General features: G+C 34.2%; 1 protein-coding gene across 5 annotated transcripts; it reads right to left on the minus strand.

Moving 5' to 3' along the window:
• Positions 1–21,403, minus strand: LOC125058464 (coiled-coil domain-containing protein 186). Of its 5 annotated transcripts, none has more exons than XM_047662548.1 (16): positions 20,120–21,403; positions 17,812–18,024; positions 16,391–16,510; positions 14,988–15,096; positions 11,861–12,015; positions 11,327–11,436; positions 10,764–10,923; positions 9,873–10,010; positions 9,153–9,254; positions 8,509–8,602; positions 6,855–6,937; positions 5,851–5,886; positions 4,455–4,661; positions 2,774–2,794; positions 1,342–1,488; positions 1–509 (listed from the first exon to the last, which is right to left on the minus strand). In XM_047662548.1, the coding sequence occupies exons 1-16, from the start codon at positions 21,221–21,223 to the stop codon at positions 444–446; spliced, it is 2,865 nt and encodes a 954-aa protein (XP_047518504.1). In that variant the 5' UTR covers positions 21,224–21,403; the 3' UTR covers positions 1–443. The 5 variants fall into 5 exon arrangements, with proteins under 5 accessions (XP_047518504.1, XP_047518505.1, XP_047518506.1 ...); XM_047662549.1 differs by lacking the exon at positions 5,851–5,886 and adding an exon at positions 5,909–5,926; XM_047662550.1 differs by lacking the exon at positions 2,774–2,794 and having other exon boundaries at positions 20,120–21,402.
• Between the last annotated feature and the right edge of the window lie 98 nt (positions 21,404–21,501).

Below are 21,501 nucleotides of genomic sequence, written 5' to 3' on the forward strand. Positions count from 1 at the left end.
ACACTGCTTTTAAATTTTCATTATGTACCTATACATAATAATTTAAATATATCTAATTCGTGAATATCATAATATGATTTTATCCAACTTCAATTGAGTGCGCCAACGTAATTTAATAATTTTTAAATTAATTTATAAGAAATTTAGAGCAATGTTGGCCTAGTGGCTTCATCCCTGAGGTCGACGGTTCGATCCCCGGCTGTGCACCAATTTACTATTTTGTCAATCTAACATTCACTCGGGTGACGGAAAACATCGTGAGGAAACCGGCTTGCCTTAGACACAAAAAGTCGACGGCGTGTCACAGGAGGCTGATCACCTACTTGCCTATTAGATTGACATATCATGAAACAGATAGATAAATCTGAGGTCCAGACCTAAAAAGGTTGTAGCGCCACTGGTATATAAGAAATTCAACACAAAATCAAAGATGATTTTTACAATTATTTAGTTATAACACTTTTACTTTTTAATCTTGATATTTCTTCTCCTAAGGTATCAATATTTTCCTGAAATTAAAAATACCAAATATTTATTAACTGCTTAATTCACATGCCTTATATTACAAAAGAAATACTTTTTGAATTGTTAATACAAACGAAAAAAGCTTTATTGAAGTTATACTTCTTTAGGCGCGTTATGAAACATTTATGAGAGCGAAATTTTACGATGCGCGCGCACCGTGACACAAAATTAACAGAATGAAGTTGCCCACGGAAGATGCTACGGCATTGGACATAATTTAAAAACAACATTCGAATAATAATAGAATTTATGTTACACTTAATGTAAGAGAATAATAATAAATGTCTTCTTTTCCAGTATTTCATTATTTAATTGTAATTAATTATTTTTAATAATGCCAAAGAAGTATAACTTCTTACGCGCGTACATAAGTACACGCACCCTTTTTTTAATTCTTTGACTCATGTCATTTAACTGGTATATTCATGAAGTAAGGACTTAATTTAGTTTAAAATGATTTTAGGTTAATATTAAGATTTGATTGATATATGTGGAAGAAAATCTTTCTGTACTTTAACTGGTATAATCTAATTAAGTAATGGATTGGTTAACATAAATAAGTTCTTTATACCACCTAAAACTATGAACAAAAACACAATAATATTTCAACGAACATTGACGAAATGAAACATTTTTTTCGTTACCTGTAATGTTCGGTTCTCTGCACATACGAGGTTATCATTCTACAGCGACGATATGACACTTATATTACATTATTTAAAGGCCGGTGACGCAATCGCGTGCCGGGATTAAGAGTCCATGAGTGGTATCACTTAATATCGGCCTCTTCGTTTTCATGTGATAAAAAAAACTTACCTTTAAAGTTATATTCTTAAGTAGCGTGTCCTCCAAGACAGCTTGAAGCTTCTTATTAATCTCAAGCGAGAGCTCAAGAGTTATTCCGTTCGGATCTCCCCCCCACACAGCCGCCATTGCTCCCCCGCCGAGACGCGCTATCTCTTTCTAACAGAAACACAACTTATAGGAAATAATATAAAAAACAGTAAAAAATAAAAATGAAAGTACAGTGGTACCTCGATATAGCTGTTCAAGTATTACGTAAACATTATAGGGGGGAGGGGGGTGTATTTTTCTTATTTAGTGATTACGTCAACAGTTTTTACTTTTTTACACATTATCCACACATTGTCTATGCTTGAAAACGAAATGCATTTTCGAGGATCCTACAAAAACTTAAAACGTTTATGTACTATTTTTTTTGAGAGCTTTGCTTACTTTTGCTGACAAGAAGGGGGGGGGGGGGGGTAAATTGGAGTAAATCTGCTTACGTAATACTTGAATGACCCCAAAGTTGGGTTCGCGTTTTGCTTTTTGTACATTTACTAAACATTATCACATATATTTCATAACCAAGAATATGTCTATTGAATTAAAAGCGTGGAATCATTTTCTTATTCAAAAACACTTAACAAAAACAACTGAAGTGGTGTTTTGGGTATCGGAACTTTTGAAAATTGTTATGAATTTACGGAACGAATTAAACTCGAATATCGAGGTACCACATAAATGTATGACAAAGAACTGCAAAATAAAAAAAATATAAACACAACAAATTTTTAATACTACTATTTTAACCAAAAACAAAGTGCTTGAAGATTCTACAGTGCCACATATTTTTCTTAATAAATAATTTTACTATTTAATAAAAATCCAACTGAAATGTATTTATTTTTATTCCTTGGATTATTAAAGTTTTAATTATCGAACGGTACTGATTGCTATCTTAAAAGATATTATATTAATAGGAAACAAAACCTATCATATCAGTTCTTCCTTAACATTTATTTAAGCCAAGAACTGTATTTTCTAGATACTAGTATACATTATTAAGGCATTCAAATTATTCCCCTTATAATGGTATTTTTTTTACTGGCAATACTAATATCAATGACAGCGACACAAATACCGGCCAAGAAAAGTATGTGGCACTGTTCTACTACACCAAAGAACACCATAAATACTACAAGTAAAACCATAGACGTGAGTGTCTTGTTCTTGAAGGTCAGGTGGTTAATAGGTTATTTGACAAAAAAATTAAAAGCATTTTAAATATATTAACGACTATAGAAACTACACAAATTAGGTTTAAAAATTCAAATTAAACATCAATAACCCGCCAAAACGCTTTTAGACAAGATGGCGTCGCACCAGTCCCTGACATAATAAAAACAAACATCAATCCGTTAAAAAAGTGTTTTTCTAATATAAATTAATTAATTATATATACCTTGGTTAGCTTCCGTATCAGCTAGCATGTAAATTGTCAAAATTAGCATAAAAGCAGTCTAAGCTAGGTTCGTGCTAGGCTCTTTCACCTCCAACTCAAAAACGATACGATATTACAAATTATATTCGAATATATCGGTCATACAAATGTCCATAATTTATATTCGAAATTAGTTTAATAAGGCCAATACGCAAAAGATTTGTGACTTCAAAAATCTCACCATCAATATTATATTTTAGCCCTGATTAGGCTACTTTTATATCCAACATTCAGTGGATTTCGCGTATAACGTCAATGATGTTAGTTATTTTAACTACGTATTTGCGTGTTGTTCCCACGAGAATGTAAGTGCATGCTCCGATTACACCAGGGAGCGTTCAAGTATTACGTAACTTATTTTGGGAGGGGGGGGGGGGGTCCTTTTGTAAAACGTTACGATGCGGGGCGGGGATTAAATTACGCGATATTGTTAATATTATTTTCGACTTACACCACATAATAGTAACTCAAGAGTCACAAGGTGATCACGAAACATTTTACTATACTTGGGTACAGTAGGTACTGTACGTTAACGTTACGGCGAGTAACATGGAGGGGGGGGGGTTCAATAATCTTCAAAAATTGCGTTACGTAATATTTGAACGTTCCCCCATGCCTACTAGTGATTGAGGACAAATCTTTGTTTTTTAATTTATTGTATTATTATTTATTACTTAAGATGTCATATGGAACATGGTGTAACGGTTGCAGCTCCTTACAAACGTTGTGTAAAACAAAAATCTTGGCGATTAAAAGTGGCGGAGAGTTTGCCAGTTCTTCTCTTCCGTTCTACGCCTTTGATTTTAATTTGAGAACTGGCAGTAAATGTAAAATTAGAAGCATTTAATACGTAGTTCTTTGTTGACGTTCATAAGTGTACATTGTGTTACCTAAATGCATAAATAATTTTCGAATTCTCCCAAAAACAATCGATACATCCAAAGTAATAAATGAAATCCACTGTATATGTTGCATAATTTCATTAATTTAATTTACATTACACACCTGTAGCTAACAAAAATATTAGTCGTGACGCGATTTAATATCAAAATTAAACACCTATACTCCGATTTTTAATTCTGAAGAATTCTGACAGCTATCATTTTTTGACATGTCAGAGATGACAAACCTTTTTGGCCGAGCACATTTTTCAATTTTAATACGAGTCTGAGTCTTTACATACATTTTATTTGTTAGTGAATGTATCCTTTTTATTAAGTGCGGTGCTCCATATTAGAAGTGATAATTACGTCCCAAACAGTAAAAAAACATTTTAAGATAACATTTTATTTCTTTAAAAAGGTTTACTAAACCTGGAATTAGTAGGCAGTGATGCCAACTAAAGAATAAAATAAAGTAATTAAAGTTAAGTCGATATATTGTTCGTGATATTTAAATATTTGTTATTTTTGTATTATTAGTATATCATTTTTATTGCCCTCAAATGGGTCAAAGTGGTCCCTTTTTCGGTGGAGAACTTTTTAAGTAGCAACATATGAAATGTCAGAATTCTACGGAATGAAAAATCACTAGCGACGTCATTTTCACCTAGCGACGTCGCTGCAATTTGATAATTTTTTTTCACATTATCAGAGCAATACTTCGAGAAAAGCAATAAACCAGGTAAGAAGAACATTCTTACCTTATTTTTATCACTGTTCTGTGAGGTGACAGCTCCAGCGGGCATAGACGCAAGAAGATGTCGCAACAAACGGGATTTCCCCCGCAATTCATTGGTCAACTGCTTCGAATGTTCTTCCAGGAACTCGCATCGTTCAGCGCGTCTTGCTGCCGCTCTTTGGAGTTGGACTATTCGTTCTATTAGGGCTTGTCTATCTGGTTCTCTGGTCTAAAAATTGTTGTGTAAGATCATGGCTAAAATAAATTACCATCGATCGGAGATAAGCAAAAAAATTTCATAGGGGAGCATTCAAGTATTACGTAACGAATTTTAGGAGGGGGGGGTCTATTTGTAAAACATTACGATGCGGGGCGGGGATTGAATTACGCGTTATTGTTAATATTATTTTTATTCCAGTACTTTACATCACATAATGGTAACTTTTAGGTATAAAGAGTCACTAGGTGGTCACGATGCGTTTTACTACTTGGGTATAGAAAAACGTTACGGCGCGTTACATGGGGGGGGGGGGGGGGGTTTAAAATAATCTCCAAAAATTGCGTGACGTAATACTTGAACGCTCCCTAGACTGAAAGCTCATCTGATGTTGATACCACATTGAATATTGCCAGAATATTTGCGAGTGTGTTGCAGGGCTTTTAAATTTTAACCGGGCGGGAAGCTCATCTGATGTTGATACCACATTGAATATGTCCGAATATTTGCGAGTGTGTTGCAGGGCTTTTAAATTTTAACCGGGCGGGAAGCTCATCTGATGTATCACTCATTCCAGAATTCTCGCGAGTGCGTTGCTAACTTTTTACGCTCTTCAAAGGAGATCAAAATGGTTGGGAAATACTATGCTAAGGTTCTTTACAAATGCCCAATTGAACGACATATATTCAAGAATTTCCAAGTCCGAACAACTATGAATGCGGACAAAGGTAGACCCGACATGTCTAGCAAAGGATCACGCAAGTTGACAAAACTAATAACTAATAAATGTTGCGGGTACTTTGGCATATATTTATATTTTATTATAAGAATAGTAAAAAGTCCTACTGATAACAACAGTGGCTAAAATAATAATAATTAACTATATACAAATTTAACAAAGTTTACCCGGAAATATTATTATTGCCGACCAAGAATTATTACAGTTCTAATATAAAATGAGGGTAGAAGGGTAAAAATATTTCAATATCACAAAAAGATGAATGTGTCAAAAGGAAGGGGCATCCTTATCACTTAGAAGTTTACGACCTATTCACAAACCGAATACCGAAAAAGATCGTTCAAGCCGTTTCGACGAAGTCAATTACAATCAGAAGTACAAGAATTCTAAAGATTTTTGCTACATTTACCTAAATTTTATTCTATAACACTACATACTTTACTTCACATTGAAAATGTTTACCTTTGGAAAAATCTTTTCAACGAAACCGCACTTTATCTGTAAATTAATGAAATCTTACCGTTGGCGATCGAGTTTCCTGAATGCAAAAATGAAAAAGAAAATTTAATTTTGCTTATTTCTGGGGAGTTTCGAGACAATATGCCAAAAGATTGATTGAGGTTTTGAATACTTGTATTGGTATGGAATTGGTATGTTATCTAAAGCTGGCGGCTTCAACACATTTACAGTTTGTGCTTGTGTAGTGTCTGTAAATAAGCGCGAGGTGTGATGTCACACTGAATATGCATGATGAAAACACTGTCCGTCTCTCTCGCGCTTGGTCAAGCTTATGAGTATAAAAGAGACAGTTATTGTTTTGCTTTTGCTACTGTTTATGTTGATCTTTACTTTACATGATCTTTTTTCTCATTATTATTTTGTTTGTGATTGTTTACTTATTTGGTTGGAGGTTAGAATACTTTGAAAAAAATGTCTTATGAAATATGTTCCGTCTAAACATTACCAGGACAATCTCGTGAATTGGTGCACAATGTTTTTTATTATTTTAAGCATCTTAATAAAAACAGTTTAATGAAAAAATGTTATTTTTAATTTGACATCAGATGCGACTGGTGTTTCTAAGAGGAGTATTGAAAGAATAGTTAGTGAAGTAAAAGTGAAGTGTGTTGAGCTAGATGGAGCTTATGTCGAAAAATGAAAAATTATTTACACAAACTACTCTTTTACGTTCTTGGTCAAACTTAGAACTTTTGGATCCACCCTCGTATGCACATAATATTTATATGTATTTGACACATTTTTATTTATTTACAACCCACCCAACCTTACTAAAACCAGAGTAGACTAAAATATATAGCTTGGCAAAAAAGTCATATTTTTAAATATACTGTATAGTGAAATTGCATTAGTGTGAGTACTGTGAACGCGCCAGCTTTCGATAACCGACCTATATAACAGTTAAAATTTAAACAAACTATTGTAACAAGATTATAATGATTCGTTACCTGTATATCTGGTAAGTCAGTTTGGTGTCCGTTGTGTAACTTCTCTTCGGGGCCTTCGCCGCTGCTTAGTGACGTCACAGAGCCTAAAAAAGCATACCCTCAATGACATGATATACTTAATTTATACCCACACTTTAATATATTCTTGTGACGCGATAGACTCGGGCCGTAAACAATAAGAGCTTCTAAAAGCGTATGGCCCGGTCTATGAAGGATTGCAGTGTGAATTATCGTCACAATCTAACAATAGGCGTGGAGCCACAATCGTGAGTGCAAACCCTCCCGCACTAAGCAGTCGCGCCGGGATATGCGCAATGCTTTCCCCAAAAAAAACAGCAATAGGATTATACGACCAAGACGCGTACACGCAACGTACAGACACACGGCTATACAATGCGAAGTCACACCAAGCTGTTATACGTTTGCGAGTTCGATTGCTGTCTAGGTCATCTGCTGCTCGGATTTGCTAAAATTGAGTATGGTCCTTCGATCCGGATTTTTCAATATATCAAAGAAGATACAAAAATAAATAAAACAGACGAATATGAGTTAATGAAATTGTAATTTTTGAAGTTAAACTTCTTTAGGCACGTTATGAAAAATTGATGAGAGTGAAATTTTACTATGCGCGCGCACCGTGACACAAACTTATTAGTATGAAGTTAGTGGCACATGTTGGCACGCACGCCGCCTCTGTTCACTGTGTATTAATATTTATAATATTTATCCACGTGCTTTGAGTTTCTTCATTTAAAACACGTGTTTTCATTTTGTTTTCGAGTGCGAATTTTATAAGCGTCTGAATTATAATCAGAAGTGATTTAAATTGAATATTTAAATCAATACTAATTAATATTAGAAAATAATAATAAATATAAATATGATATAAATTAAATATAAAATAAATTCAATATGAACTTTTTTGAATATAGTGACTCCTTTTTCCAGTCTTTGATTATATAATTGTAATTAATTATTTGCATGCAATCAAAAACTATTTCAAAAAGAGTTTATTCTCCAGTGAGTGCGGCTTTTCTACCTATTAGCCAGTTACGAAGCTTATTATTAATATGCTCTTTGTAATAATTGCAATTTAATTCATTCCTGAGGTAGTAGGTTCGATCCCCGGCTGTGCACCAATGGACTTTCTATGTGCGCGTTTAACATTTGCACGAAGGAGACATCGTGAGGAAACCGGCTTGCCTTAGACCCAAAAGTCGACATGTCAGGCACAGGAGGCTGATCACCTTGTATTAGATTTACAAATCATGAAACAGATACATAAATCTGAGGCCCAGACCTAAACATGTTGTAGCGTCATTTTTTTTAAAATAATTATAAACTTTTAGTGTCATCAGAGCTTTGGTCCTCCTATCAAAATTCTACTGATAAGGGAGCGTTCAAGTGTAACGTAACGCAATTTTTGCAGATTATTGACCCCCCTCCCCCCCCCCATGTAACTCGCCGTAACGTTTTTCAGTACCCAAGTACAGTAAAACGTTTCGTGACCACCTAGTGACTCTTTAGTTACTATTATGTGGTGTAAGTCGAAAATATTCAATCCCCATCCCGCATCGTAACGTTTTACAAAAGGACCCCCCCCCCCCTTCCCAAAACGCGTTACGTAATACTTGAAAGCTCCCTAAGCACTTACCAGTTCTAGTAGAAGTAGTATCACCATTTTGCGGTAACTTGGCTTCCAGTTGTTCTATGCGTTTCAACGCACGCTGGAGTTCACGATTCAACTCCTGTTAAATCAATGCAATTTAAATTTAATTAGGAAATTGATAACTATTACACAGTTTTTATTTATTTACACTTCGTTGCAAAAAAAAGAAACACAATACATAAAAATTATAAGGGATGCAACGGGCGGCCTTATCGCTAATAAGCGATCTCTTCCAGGCAACCCTAGTTAAAGAGACAACCTAAAAAAAAAAAGAAACATGATGCGTGCGAGAAGTGCAGAACCAAATCTTATATAAAATATATATATATATCTAACATACAAAAATAAATATTAATAACAGACTAAAAACTTAAAAGGTAATCTTACAAATTCATTAGCAGTAAATAGTGATGCAAAAGGAAACATAAGAATTATACAAGGTTAAGAAATGATTATGAAGAAGAGTTTCAGGTAATTCAAAATTGAAAAATGTGCCCGGCCAAAAGGTTTGCCATCTCTGACATAGCAAAAAATGATAGCTGTCAGAATTCTACGGAATTAAAAATCAGAGTCTGAATTGGAAATCCTCTTCAAAGATTATGAGCCCAATGAAAAGAAACCGAACCTACTTTCACAGCACTGGCATGTTTCTTCTTCAAGACACCAACTTCTCCCTTCTCCCACTCCAACTTCTTGTTAGCTTCTGCTGCTTCTGTCGTCAATTCAGCCACCTGTCCAAGAAGATCATCATTAAATATAGATAATTAAGTCAAAATTGCTTAAACATTTGTGTGTACTTATATACACGCGTTAGAAGTTCTTTGGCGTAACAAGACAAAAATATTTTCACAAATTTTATTCTGTTTGTAGAAAAATCGACACTAACAAAAGAAAAAAGTAAAATGTTGACTATAGCTAACTTCAGGGTGTCGGTTTCTTGTGACGGTGTACTGGTGTCGGTTATTTGTGACGGTGTGTCGATGTCGGTTTTTTGTGACGGTATGCGGGTGTTGGTTTTGTGTGACGTGTACGGGTATCGGTTTCTTATGACGGTGTACTGGTGTTGGTTGTTTGTGACGGTGTACGGGTGTCGGTTTTTTGTGACGGTGTGCGGGTGTCGGTTTCTTATGACGGTGTACTGGTGTTGGTTGTTTGTGACGGTGTGCGGGTGTCGGTTTCTTGTGACGGTGTGCGGGTGTCGGTTTTTTATGACGGTGTGCGGGTGTTGTTTTTTTGTGACGGTTTGCGGGTGTCAGTTTCTAGTGACGGTGTGCGCGCGTATCATAAAAATTAACTCTCATAATTTTTCCTTAACGCGCCAAAAGAAGTATAACTTCAAAAAAACTCACTTTTCTCGCTAAAACTCTTGTTTCCTTATTCCTCCTCTCCATTTCATCATTCAACGATATTTGCAGTGAAGAAATCTCCGCTTCCAAGAACGTTACACGCTCACGAAGTGACGAATTATCCGCTGACAGCGCTTGCGCCTGAAAAAATACATTCATCATTAAATTTAAAAAAACAAAATGTTCAGTAACAAAAATAGAAATGTGTTCATGTACACACGTAAGAAGTGAAACTTCTTTATGACCTTATTTTTCGAAAAATGATCTACTATATGCAACTTTACAGAAATTGGTTAAATAAAGTTAAATTAGATAAAGTTTGAATAAAACACTATTTTGACCGGATTGAAGTTATGTATTATTATAAATTTACAACTATTTAACATAATTTTAAATTTATCCGACGTTTCGCGTGCTTTACAGCGTGCGTGGTCACGGTGACAAAGATAGATAAAGTTTAACTTTATTTAAAGGCTTTTATTATCATAGACATGAATACAAATACAATTATTTCATTTTAACTCATTACTGTACTACTATGTAGTACTAAGATTATTACAGAATTTCATTAATTGTAATAGAATTATTAGTATTACTATCATTGTTATCGTTATTATATATTTTTGTTACTAATGGCTGCGAATCTCTGCGGATCAACCGTGGTAGGGACAAGAAAAAGATGGCGCATAATGGAAAAATGTGACGCGTAACGAAAAAATGTTACACTAAATTTTTTTCCAACCCCGATAAAGAAGTTTCACTTCAAAAAGTGTACTTGTTTACCCTATAATAAAGTTATTTTTGACACTATTGTTTCTCTTACAGAGCTAAAACTTGGACTCGAGCTTCTGATAGAAGAAAATAGATGACAAGACGTGGGAGACACTAGATTACCTTAGCTTCATGTTCGGACGCGCGTGCACGTTCAGCCACATGTGTCGCCGTGAGCTTCGCGGCGTGTTCGAGGGCTGCTGCTTCGCGACGTACGCACGTCTCGGACCGCGCCCTTTCCAACGCTAATGACGTTTCAGCTTGGTTCCGGAGTTCGGTTTCCCTGAAAACGCCAAGAAAAATTAACTAATAATTCCTAATTTAGGCTGAAAATGGTAATGAACAAAAAATACTGGTATTATTGTGAAAAAGCGTGGGTTGCTCGATAGACGAAAAATATGGCACAGAAAAAAAGCGTGTTTTTTAGTTTTTTAAACTATTATTTATTTTTTTTCGGATTATTGCATTGTCATCGATCTTTGACAGGTGCGCCAAGTTTGAATTAAATCTGTCCGTTAAAAGTGGGTCAAAATCGAGTCCGAAGGAGTCGGTTACATACATACATACAGGTGAAGCTAATATAAAGCGTGTAAAAAAATATGAATATTATTGACTATTACATCGAAAACTAATATTTTATATTGTGAAAAGGTTCCAGCGCATTATCAATTTGCGGAGATTCTAACCTTTGCAATTGTGAGCTAAGCGTATCGGCCAGCGCTGCCTGAGCCCTCAATGCTGCCAACTCAGCAACCTCCTCTTCGAGACTCCTGGCGTGCGCCTTCACTCTTTCCAACTGAAAAAAGATATTTCCATCATGAAATCAAAAAGCTAAATATATATGTATATGCCCAAATAAAATATATAAATTATAGAAAAACGTGTGTGTACGCGCGTTAGAAGTTTTCATCTTTCGCCTTATTCTAAGTTTGTCGAAAAAACGACACTAAAATTAGAAAAAAGGTATTTAATACATTGAAATTATTATAACACATTATCTAGTTACAACAAGTTTATTTAAATATCACAAAAAAACTAATATGTTGACTATAGCTAACTTTAGGGTGTCGGTTTTTTGTGACGGCGTGCACGCGCATCGTAAAAATTTACTCTCATCATTTTTCCCTAACGCGCCAAAAGAAGTATACTTTTTGATATTATAATATCAAAAATCAAAATAAATAGAAATTAGCATTTTATACTCAAAAAAGTGTCAATACCTCAGCCTGTGCGAGAGAGAGCGCACTAGTCACCTCATCCCTTTCCCCCTTACAAGTCTCAAACTGCTGTAGAGCGATAGTCAGTCTTTTGTCCAGGTCTTCCTTCTCATGCTTACATAGTATAAGTGTCGCTTGAGTTTCTTTTAACTCACTTTCTAGAAGTAAAAGTATTTTAATAAAACTTAAGAGATCAGAAGTCATTGCAGGTAATATGTTCCGGTAACATTCCTATTTCGTATTGATTATTAATTTAAGGAATAGCTTCGATAGCGGTGACAGTGGCGCGCGTGTCCTTTACGAGTGATGTATGTCTTAAATTGGCTAGGTATGTCTCAAAGGGGCTAAAATTGTCTTAAAGGGGCGAAAAATGTCTTGAAGTGGCCAACATTTCCGTGCATTAACGAAAACTGTCTTAAAGGGGCGAAAAATGTCTTAAAGTGGCTAAAAATGTATTTAAGGGACGACAAGTCTTAAAGACGCGAAAATTTTCTTAAATTGACGAAAACTGTCTTAAAGAAGCGAAGTATGTCTGAAAGTGGATAAAACTTACTTAAAGGGGCGAAAAAAGTCCTTAAGGGACGACAAGTCTTAAAGGAGCGAACAATGTCTGAAAGGGGCCAACAATGTCTGAAAGGGGCCAACAATGTCTGAAAGGGGCGAACAATGTCTGAAAGGGGCCAACAATATCTGAAAGGGGGCAACAATGTCTGAAAGGTGCGAACAATGTCTGAAAGGGGCGAACAATGTCTGAAAGGGGCGAACAATGTCTGGAAGGAACGAGAAATCTTAAAGAGGCGAACATTTTCATAAATTGATGAAAACTGTCTTAAAGGGGCGAAATATGTCTTAAAGGAACGACAAGTCTAACAGTGGCGAACATTGTCTGAAAGGGACAAAAACTGTCAATTAAAGGGGCGTGAAAGGGACAGAATACGACTTAAATGGAGAATAATATTATGAAAGGGCGAATAATGTCTAAACGAGTTCTTAATTGTATTAATAAACGCTCAGTTGTGAAACATAAACAAAAAACTCATGTGTGCAATTCACACGTGGTAGAAGTGAAACCTTCAGACACATAGTTTTTATAATTAATAATATGAAAATTAGACTTTTCACTAACTAAATGCAGGACTATGTTAAATTTTAATTTATTAGTTTAATATCAAATATTGATATTACTAATATTGATAATTTGGTAAAAACTAAAATAAAAATTGAAATTCGATGATTAGACCAGTGCCGATAATTTTTGAAACCAAAAAAAATTACAGTAGGATGAAACCCATTAGAAAAGCAGGGGAATATGATCAAAATGAAAGGAAAAATAAATTACGGTCGATCTGAGGTCGGGAAGGAGCAGGGGGGGGTGGTTTAAGGGTAAAAAACGGTTTATCTCGATTTCCGGCAAAACTAAAAGTCCTATCGAAGAAATTTAAATGGCAAAGTTGTAGGTAATAAAAAGATCTAAAACTTTTGTATTCACACATTTTTCACATAACCTCAAAATTTATGTGAAAAATTCAAAAAACCAAGTTTTTGGTTTTTAATTTTTATCTTTTACAATTTTTTTTTTTTTTAACGAAATTTGGTGAAAACTTACCTTATTATGTCCCAAATATACTGTAATTTATTTGATTAAAAATATTTATTTTTTCACCTTATTTTGAATTAATATCGAAAAAACACCCTAATTTTCAATCGAAAATTCTGACGTCAAAATTTCAGCTTTTTTCAAAAAGTTGGTGTGCTTTCAGTTCGTTGAAATCTCTACTTTCCTATGGTAAAAAAAATATATATATTACCATAGTAAATCTTCTCAGAAAATGCAAAACATCGTATGCAGTAACGCCCAGACCCGTCATACCCTTCCCTACTTCTCTATGAAATACGAAAATTTTAGCCCATCTAAAGGCTAAAAATTTTTTTTAGGTCACTCAGGTATATATAAGTTATCTTAAATAGTAATGAATAGGCATCTAATTATAATTTAAAGAAGATTCGTAGAGAAGTAGGGAAGGGGATGACAGGTCTGGGCGTTACTGCGTACGATTTTTTGCATTTTCTGAGAAGATTTACTATGGTAATATATATATTTTTTTCTATCATAGGAAAGTAGAGATTTCAACGAACTGAAATCACACCAACTTTTTGAAAAAAGCTGAAATTTTGACGTCAGAATTTTCGATTGAAAATTAGGGTGTTTTTTCGATATTAATTCAAAATAAGGTGAAAAAATAAATATTTTTAATCAAATAAATTACAGTATATTTGGGACATAATAAGGTAAGTTTTCACCAAATTTCGTTAAAAAAAAAAAAAATTGTAAAAGATAAAAATTCAAAACCAAAAACTTGGTTTTTTGAATTTTTCACATAAATTTTGAGGTTATGGGAAAAATGTGTGAATACAAAAGTTTTAGATCTTTTTATTACCTACAACTTTGCCATTTAACTTTCTTCGATAGGACTTTTAGTTTTGCCGGAAATCGAGATAAACCGTTCTTTACCCTTAAACCTCCCCCCCCCTGCTCCTTCCCGACCTCAGATCGACCGTAATTTATTTTTCCTTTCATTTTGATCATATTCCCCTGCTTTTCTAATGGGTTTCATCCTACTGTAATTTTTTTCACTTTTTATTTATTTTGAAGGCTATCTGCACTGGTCTAGATTATTAGTGAGTTTTTGAATTAAAATAAAATAAATTAATTGAATTTTTTGCACATCTATGTTTTTTTAATTCAGAAAATCATCAAATACACATAATTTAAAGTTTATAGGTACACTGCACAATACTTCCCATCTCATTCTCTCCCACGCCAAATCCTACGAATTTATGCGTCTATCTCTTTTTACTGTCGCTTTTTCCGTTGCACCCGGTTTGAAATCACAACGATTCTAAAGAAGTTCCACTTCAAAATACTCACAAACACACAGTTAAATAATAACACACCACGCTGACATCTTACTAATTTAAAGTTTATACACTGTATAATGCCTCCTATCTCACTCTCTCCCACGCCAAATCCTACGAATTTATGCGTCTATCTCTTTTTACTGTCGCTTTTTCCGTTGCATCCGGTTTGAAATCACAACGATTCTAAAGAAGTTTCACTTCAAAAACTTACCCAATTGCCTAGCCTTTAAGGAATCTGCGGCGTTCAAAACAGCTGCTTCCTTCGCCGCTTCTAACTCGGTGAGTTGTTGTGCGAGTTTATCCGCCCGCTCGGTACTTTCCTGTTAGTAGCCAAATATAACATATATAAATTACGTGTCACGTTGTTTGTCCGCTATGGACTCCTAAACTACCGAACCGATATCAATCAAATTTGCAACGCGTGTAGTTTGATCCAACTTAAAAGATAGGATAGCTTACATCTCAATTTATATCCGCAATATTATTTTATTGCAAAATATTTATTATTTAATAGTCAAAATTCTAACAGATGGCGCTGTGTTGAAAGTACCAACGTTTCACATAAGCTACAATTTAATGGCATAACCACCAAAAAGTATGGTGGTCCCCATGACTGGTGTTCTCCTACCGTTTCCCTTGAATAGTTTACTACTATGTAATATAATAAAAATCTTAGCCACAGCAACGCTTGGCCGGTCTGCTAGTTAAATATATATTTTTAATTTCTGTAAGATTTATAAACTCAAATACATATTTTTTTGCATTTCGTTCCCACGAGAATGTAAGTGCGTGCTCCTATTTCACCATGCCTCCTGCTGATAGAGGACAAATCTTTGTTTTAATTTTTTATTATTATTAATTACTTTAGATGTCATTGGTCGCAGCTCCTTACAAACGTTGTGTAAAACAAAAAACTTGGCGATTAAAAAGAGAGGCGGAGAGTTTATTGTTATAGTTCTTCTCTTCCGTTCTATGCCCCTGATTTGAGAACTGGCAGTAAATGTAAAATTAGAAGCATTTAATATGTATTTCTTTATTGACGTTCATAAGTGTACATTGTGTTACCTAAATGAATTTTTAATTTTTTTTTAACTTCTTCTTTAGATTCTGTATCTTTGTACAAATATTTTTTTATATTCTAATAGCCTTTTGTGGGTTACATACACATTTCTTAAGCACACATTAGGTAGCACAACCGACCTCAGAGATGTGAGTCGTAAGCTTCACTAGGTGACTAGACCAACAGGCCTCTAATAATATAAAGCTGTTTTTTTGGCTACCCTCAGGAATTATATTACTAATTGAAATATAATTTTCAAGATACATAGACAGCTAGAACCCACATAAAACCATGATAGCTAACTTATAAAAATAAATAAATAAACAGTGGCGAAACAACCTTTTTTTGAGGTTGGGGCCTCAGATTTTGTATATGATCATTTACCAATTAAAAGGGCATGCCGTCGACTACGACATGTCGGTTCCTAACGATGTTTTCCATTATCATGTAAAATGCGTACATAGAAAGAATGTCCATTGGTGCACAGCCAAGGATCGAACCTACGACCTCAGGTCGAGTCACACGCTGAAGCCACTAGGCCAACACTGCTTTACCTTATAAGCATCCATTTCTACCCGCAACTTGCTCTGGGTCCACTTCAGTCTACCCTCCAACTCTTTAAACTCCTCACGCACTTTAGCCAATTCCCGTTCTGTATTCGATACTTCGTGACACTGTAAAATAACATAATTTTTAGTGGGAATTAAAAATTTTCCCTCAACATTTAATTGAATTTTTAAATCTAAATCCAACCAAAAGAAGAGTGGGTAGGTAAGGTTAGGTTAGCCGCTAAATATGGCTCAGTAAATGTGTGTTACTCCTCAGTAAATGTCTAGTACCCCCAAGTGTCTTACTTTTATATTATATTTTAAATGGGACGATAGCAAGCAGATTTACTGCAATTTATCCCCCCTCCCTTTCCTCTTGTCAGCAAAAGTAAGCAAAGCTCTCAAAAATAATAGTACATAAACGTATTATATTGCTTACCTAATACTTAAATATAGTGCTTACGTAATACTTAAATATAGTGCTTACGTAATACTTAAATATAGTGCTTACGTAATACTTAAAAGGCCCCTCACATAATCAGTATTATTAAACAGTATTTTCTATTAAAACTTTGTATTAATTACATAATTTAATTGCGTTTTAGACAAATCTTGAAAACAAAATGGACTGGACCTTCTGGAAAGTGATACGACGACAAAAGAAAGAATGGGTGACTTTATAGAACTAGCGGGGAAAAACTAAATGAATGTATCTCGAAGATAAATGGTATGTGGAGAGGATTTTACCCTAAAAGAGGCCATACAATGACAAATACTAGAACACTAACATACTAACCTTCATTTTAATAACTTCAACTAACACAACTAATATAAGAGACAAGGCAAAAATAATAGACATTACCTCCAAAATAAAAATAAATCAGTGGCGCTACAACCTCTTTAGGTCTGGGCCTCAGATTTCTGAATCTGTTTCATGATCATTTTTAAATCTAATAGGCAAGTAGGTGATCAGCCTTCAGTGCCTGACACACGCCGTCGACTTTTTGGGTCTAAGACACGTCGGTTTGCTCACGATGTTATCCTTCACTGTTCGAGCAAATATATCTAATAACTCCTACTTATTAATCATAGTCAACAAGTCTAAAAGCAATCTCAATTTGTAAACAAAAGAACAAATTTCTTAGAAAGTTCGGTTATGCTGAGACGGTCGAGTTTATTACGGGCTAGGATAATAAAGCGACAAAAGAACGTACACAGCTGCGCAGTTTTAACTAATTTTAACAACTTAAAAAGTACTTTATTACTCAATTGTTGTCGTTATTGAGAGCGAGTGTAATGCTATGTAGAGTGTATCATAGACAAGCTAAACCAATCAACGCCAATTAATTTCGACGCTTTAGGGAATTCGTTAAATCGAGGGACGTTACATGGAGTTTACACTGTATTTAAATAGCAATTAACCATACCTTATCATCATACATCTGACAAATCCTTTGTTTCTCATCTCGAGCAGTCTTCAGTTTATTAAAAAGTAGGTCCTTCTCAGCAATGGCGGCCTTTTCAGCTTTGACAGCATTTTCTGCTGACTTCTTCGCATCTATAACTGAACACTCAAGGCTGGCGTAGCGCATAACTGCCGCGTCTTTTTCGCGTTGAGCTTGCTCTGTACGTTTTGACATCTGAAAATTATTAACAAAGGGAACGTTCAAGTATTACGTAACGCAATTTTTGGAGATTATTGACACAAACCCCCCCCCCCCCCATGTACCTTCATGTTTCAGTATCCAAGTACAGTACTGTACCCAAGTACAGTACTGTACCCAAGTACAGTAAACGTTTCGTGACCACCTAGTGACTCTTTAGTTACTATTAAGTTGTGTAAATCGAATAAAATACTAACAATAACGCGTAATTTAATCCCCGCCCCGCATCGTAACGTTTTACAAAAGGACCCCCCCTCCCAAATAATACGTAATACTTGAACGCTCCCAAACAAGCTATAGTAGAATTTATTTATACGTTCTAAAACAATGTGTATGCCTAAAGAATATAAGAAAATGTGATCACAAATTTAACAGACATACACATCAATTATATTAGACCACTAGCAGACCGGTCAAGCGTTGTCAAAATCGCGACAGCATGTCTCTATCTTTTATAGTTACGTCACAATAAGCGTCCTTTTATTATTATTTTTTTAATAAAATACCACCGCTTAGAAAAGGCTCTTTATTCATACCTAGGTATTGATCTTTATCAAAATAAATACCAACGTTTCACATAAGCTACAATTTAATGGCATAACCACCAAAAAAGCATGGTGGATTGGTGTTCTCCTGCCGTTTCTCTTGAATAGTTTACTACTATGTAATATAACAAAAATCTTAGCCACAGCAACGCTTGGCCGAGTCTACTAGTTCTTAGTAGTATAAGATCCCGCTATACAACGACCTTCACCGAGATGCTTATTTAATGAAACTTATTTTATATTTAATATAATATGTCAATAAATATAATCCATAAGGGTTGTCTAGCAAATTTCAGTCCAGAGTATGTTTAATTAATATTTAAAAAAAAAAGTTTTTTATAATTTGCATGTAGTAAATTTTTTGAACTCTTTTCAATCAATATTTTTAATCAGGGTAGTATTATATATGTATCACTATAACCTTCTTTTATACTAAAGATATATATATACTTTAGTGTCACATAAAAAATATACACATAAATAATTAATTGATTAAAAACAACCTAACCTTTGCATATTCTATGGGCTTCATACTTTCGATTGGTATAGAATTTATTTAATAATCATACCGGTGAAATGTTTAAAAAAATATTTTTTTTTTAATATTAATTAAAATACTCTGGACTGAAATTTGCTAGGCAACCCATATGGATTATATTTATTGACATATTAAATTAAATATAAAATAAGTTTCATTAAATAAGCATCTCGGTGAAGGTCGTTGTATAGCGGGATCTTAGACCATAGTATGAACATTAAAATGTTTGTACAGTCAAGAAAGACATCATCATCTAAAGGCTTCAATAATTATAATTATTATGGTATTTTCACTATAACATTATTAATCATCATGTAAACTATTTATTACACTTATTAAAATCTAAATCAGTGTCATCCTTTTCAACCCACCTTTCTAAAGTTCTTATTCCATACAACATACATAAACTCAAACTCAAACTCAAAATATCTTTATTCAAGTGGGTAACCAAGTACACTTTTGAATTGTCAAGTTAAATTAATCGTAAATTTACATTTACTACCAGTTCGCAAGTCAAGGGCGTAGAGCGGGTAAGAAGAACTGTCAAGAAACTTTCCGCCACTCTTTTGAACTGGAGCAATTCAATCCCAAGGATTAGGATCATTTAAGTAGTCCTCAAATTTATAAAAAGCTTTGTTGATTAGTTTTCGTTTAACGAGGGCTTTGAATTTATTTAGTGATAATACTCTAATTTCGCTTAATTTTTTATATAAAAAAATTGAATTATTCACTTAAGAAACTCTTACTCACTCTCTTGTAAAATGATAGGTTTATTACACAGTAAGTCATTTTTTAAAACGTATAACCAAAAACTGAAATTCAAATTCTAAGAAATTTTCAAATAATCAAATTGCCAGAGTTTGTCTCAAATTTAGTTTTATTCATTAATTATATCTAGGTCTTAGAAGATTGAGTCTCATAATTGTTAAAGATTATTAGATAAAAGAGCTATTTTCTTGGCAGAGAAGAGAATCAGTAAAATTCTTACCAGGTCAACTTTGACTTCTAGCTCCTTAAATGACTGGTCCTTGGCCTGTAATTCTTCCATTTGCCTTTTGACCTTTTCTCTCAGAGATATGTTATCTTTTCTTTGTTCAGCTAAAACCCTCTCTAATGATTCAATTTGGAGTTTACTGAAGTCTTTATTAATGTCACCATCTGGTTCTAGTGGTTTTGGAATCTCAGGTACATTTGGGATTTCATTAGTATCAAGCATTGGCAATTTCTCCACCCCATCTTCAAAAATATCACTTAATAATTTTGTATTAACTGGTTTTACTATTTTAGTTGGTTTTTGGACCACCCGTTGATTGTTGTATGCACTTTTTAAACTGCCCGAAACAGATGAAAATATACCATGAACATTTCTCACAATACTACCAATGTCTTGTGATAGTATCTCCTTTGGCAGTCTACTTTTTAAATCGTTGTGTGGCTGGGTATCTTGTACAATTTTCTGAGTTGCTGCTACTTTTCGCTTTTGATTATCAAATTGTGTGAGAATTTCTTCAGTATTTAGTGCATCCGTACTTGAAATAATTTCAGATTCTATTAAGTTTGTCAAATTTTCTGCACTTCTACTTAACATATCTATATTACATTTTTCTACAGGTACATTTAGACTAGTGGTTGACTTTTTAAGGTCTATGGAAGACTCCGGTATGTCTGTTATATTATTAACAGATGCAGATAAGGACTTGTTTTCTGTTAAACAAACTGATATGTTATTGATTCTTCCCTCCTCTAATGAGAGATTGTCAGTATCACTATGTTGATGAACGCCACAACTGTGTTCGGCATTTGAGTATCCATTCTGTATATTATCAGAACTTATGGATTCAAGAAGTGAAGAAGGTGAACTACTTTCGTTTGTAGAAAAGAGATCTTCACGAGTGCTTTCAACTTGAAATAAATCCGATTCGGGAATCTTTATATGCGATATATCTGATTCAGATGATGGAGGATATGTTACAGAGCATGACTCCAGCGTATCAACGCCGGAATCACTGGATAATTCATTTTCTTTCACTGAAGAGTTATCGTCGTCGATACCACCAATATGGACTGAATTTTCAATGATTTCCACCGACATTTTCTTTCTTTGTAATGCTTTGTATATTAGGTAATCTTAACTATTTCTTTGGAAAACACCGGTGCCATTTGAAAAGCGAATTTAACACTATTTATTGCAGTAAAATAATAAACATTAGCTATCGAATCACCATAACAATTTTTTTGTTTTTGACATTTAAGATGACAGTGACAACGGTACTTAACTACCAGAGTGAATATTTCCGACAGACTATTATTATGGCAGTTTTTATACTGTCTTATGTTACCATAGGTAATCTAAAAAATAACATACTCTGA

This window comes from Pieris napi, chromosome 18 (genome assembly GCF_905475465.1).
Source record: "Pieris napi chromosome 18, ilPieNapi1.2, whole genome shotgun sequence".
In the NCBI taxonomy this organism is placed as follows: domain Eukaryota; kingdom Metazoa; phylum Arthropoda; class Insecta; order Lepidoptera; family Pieridae; genus Pieris; species Pieris napi.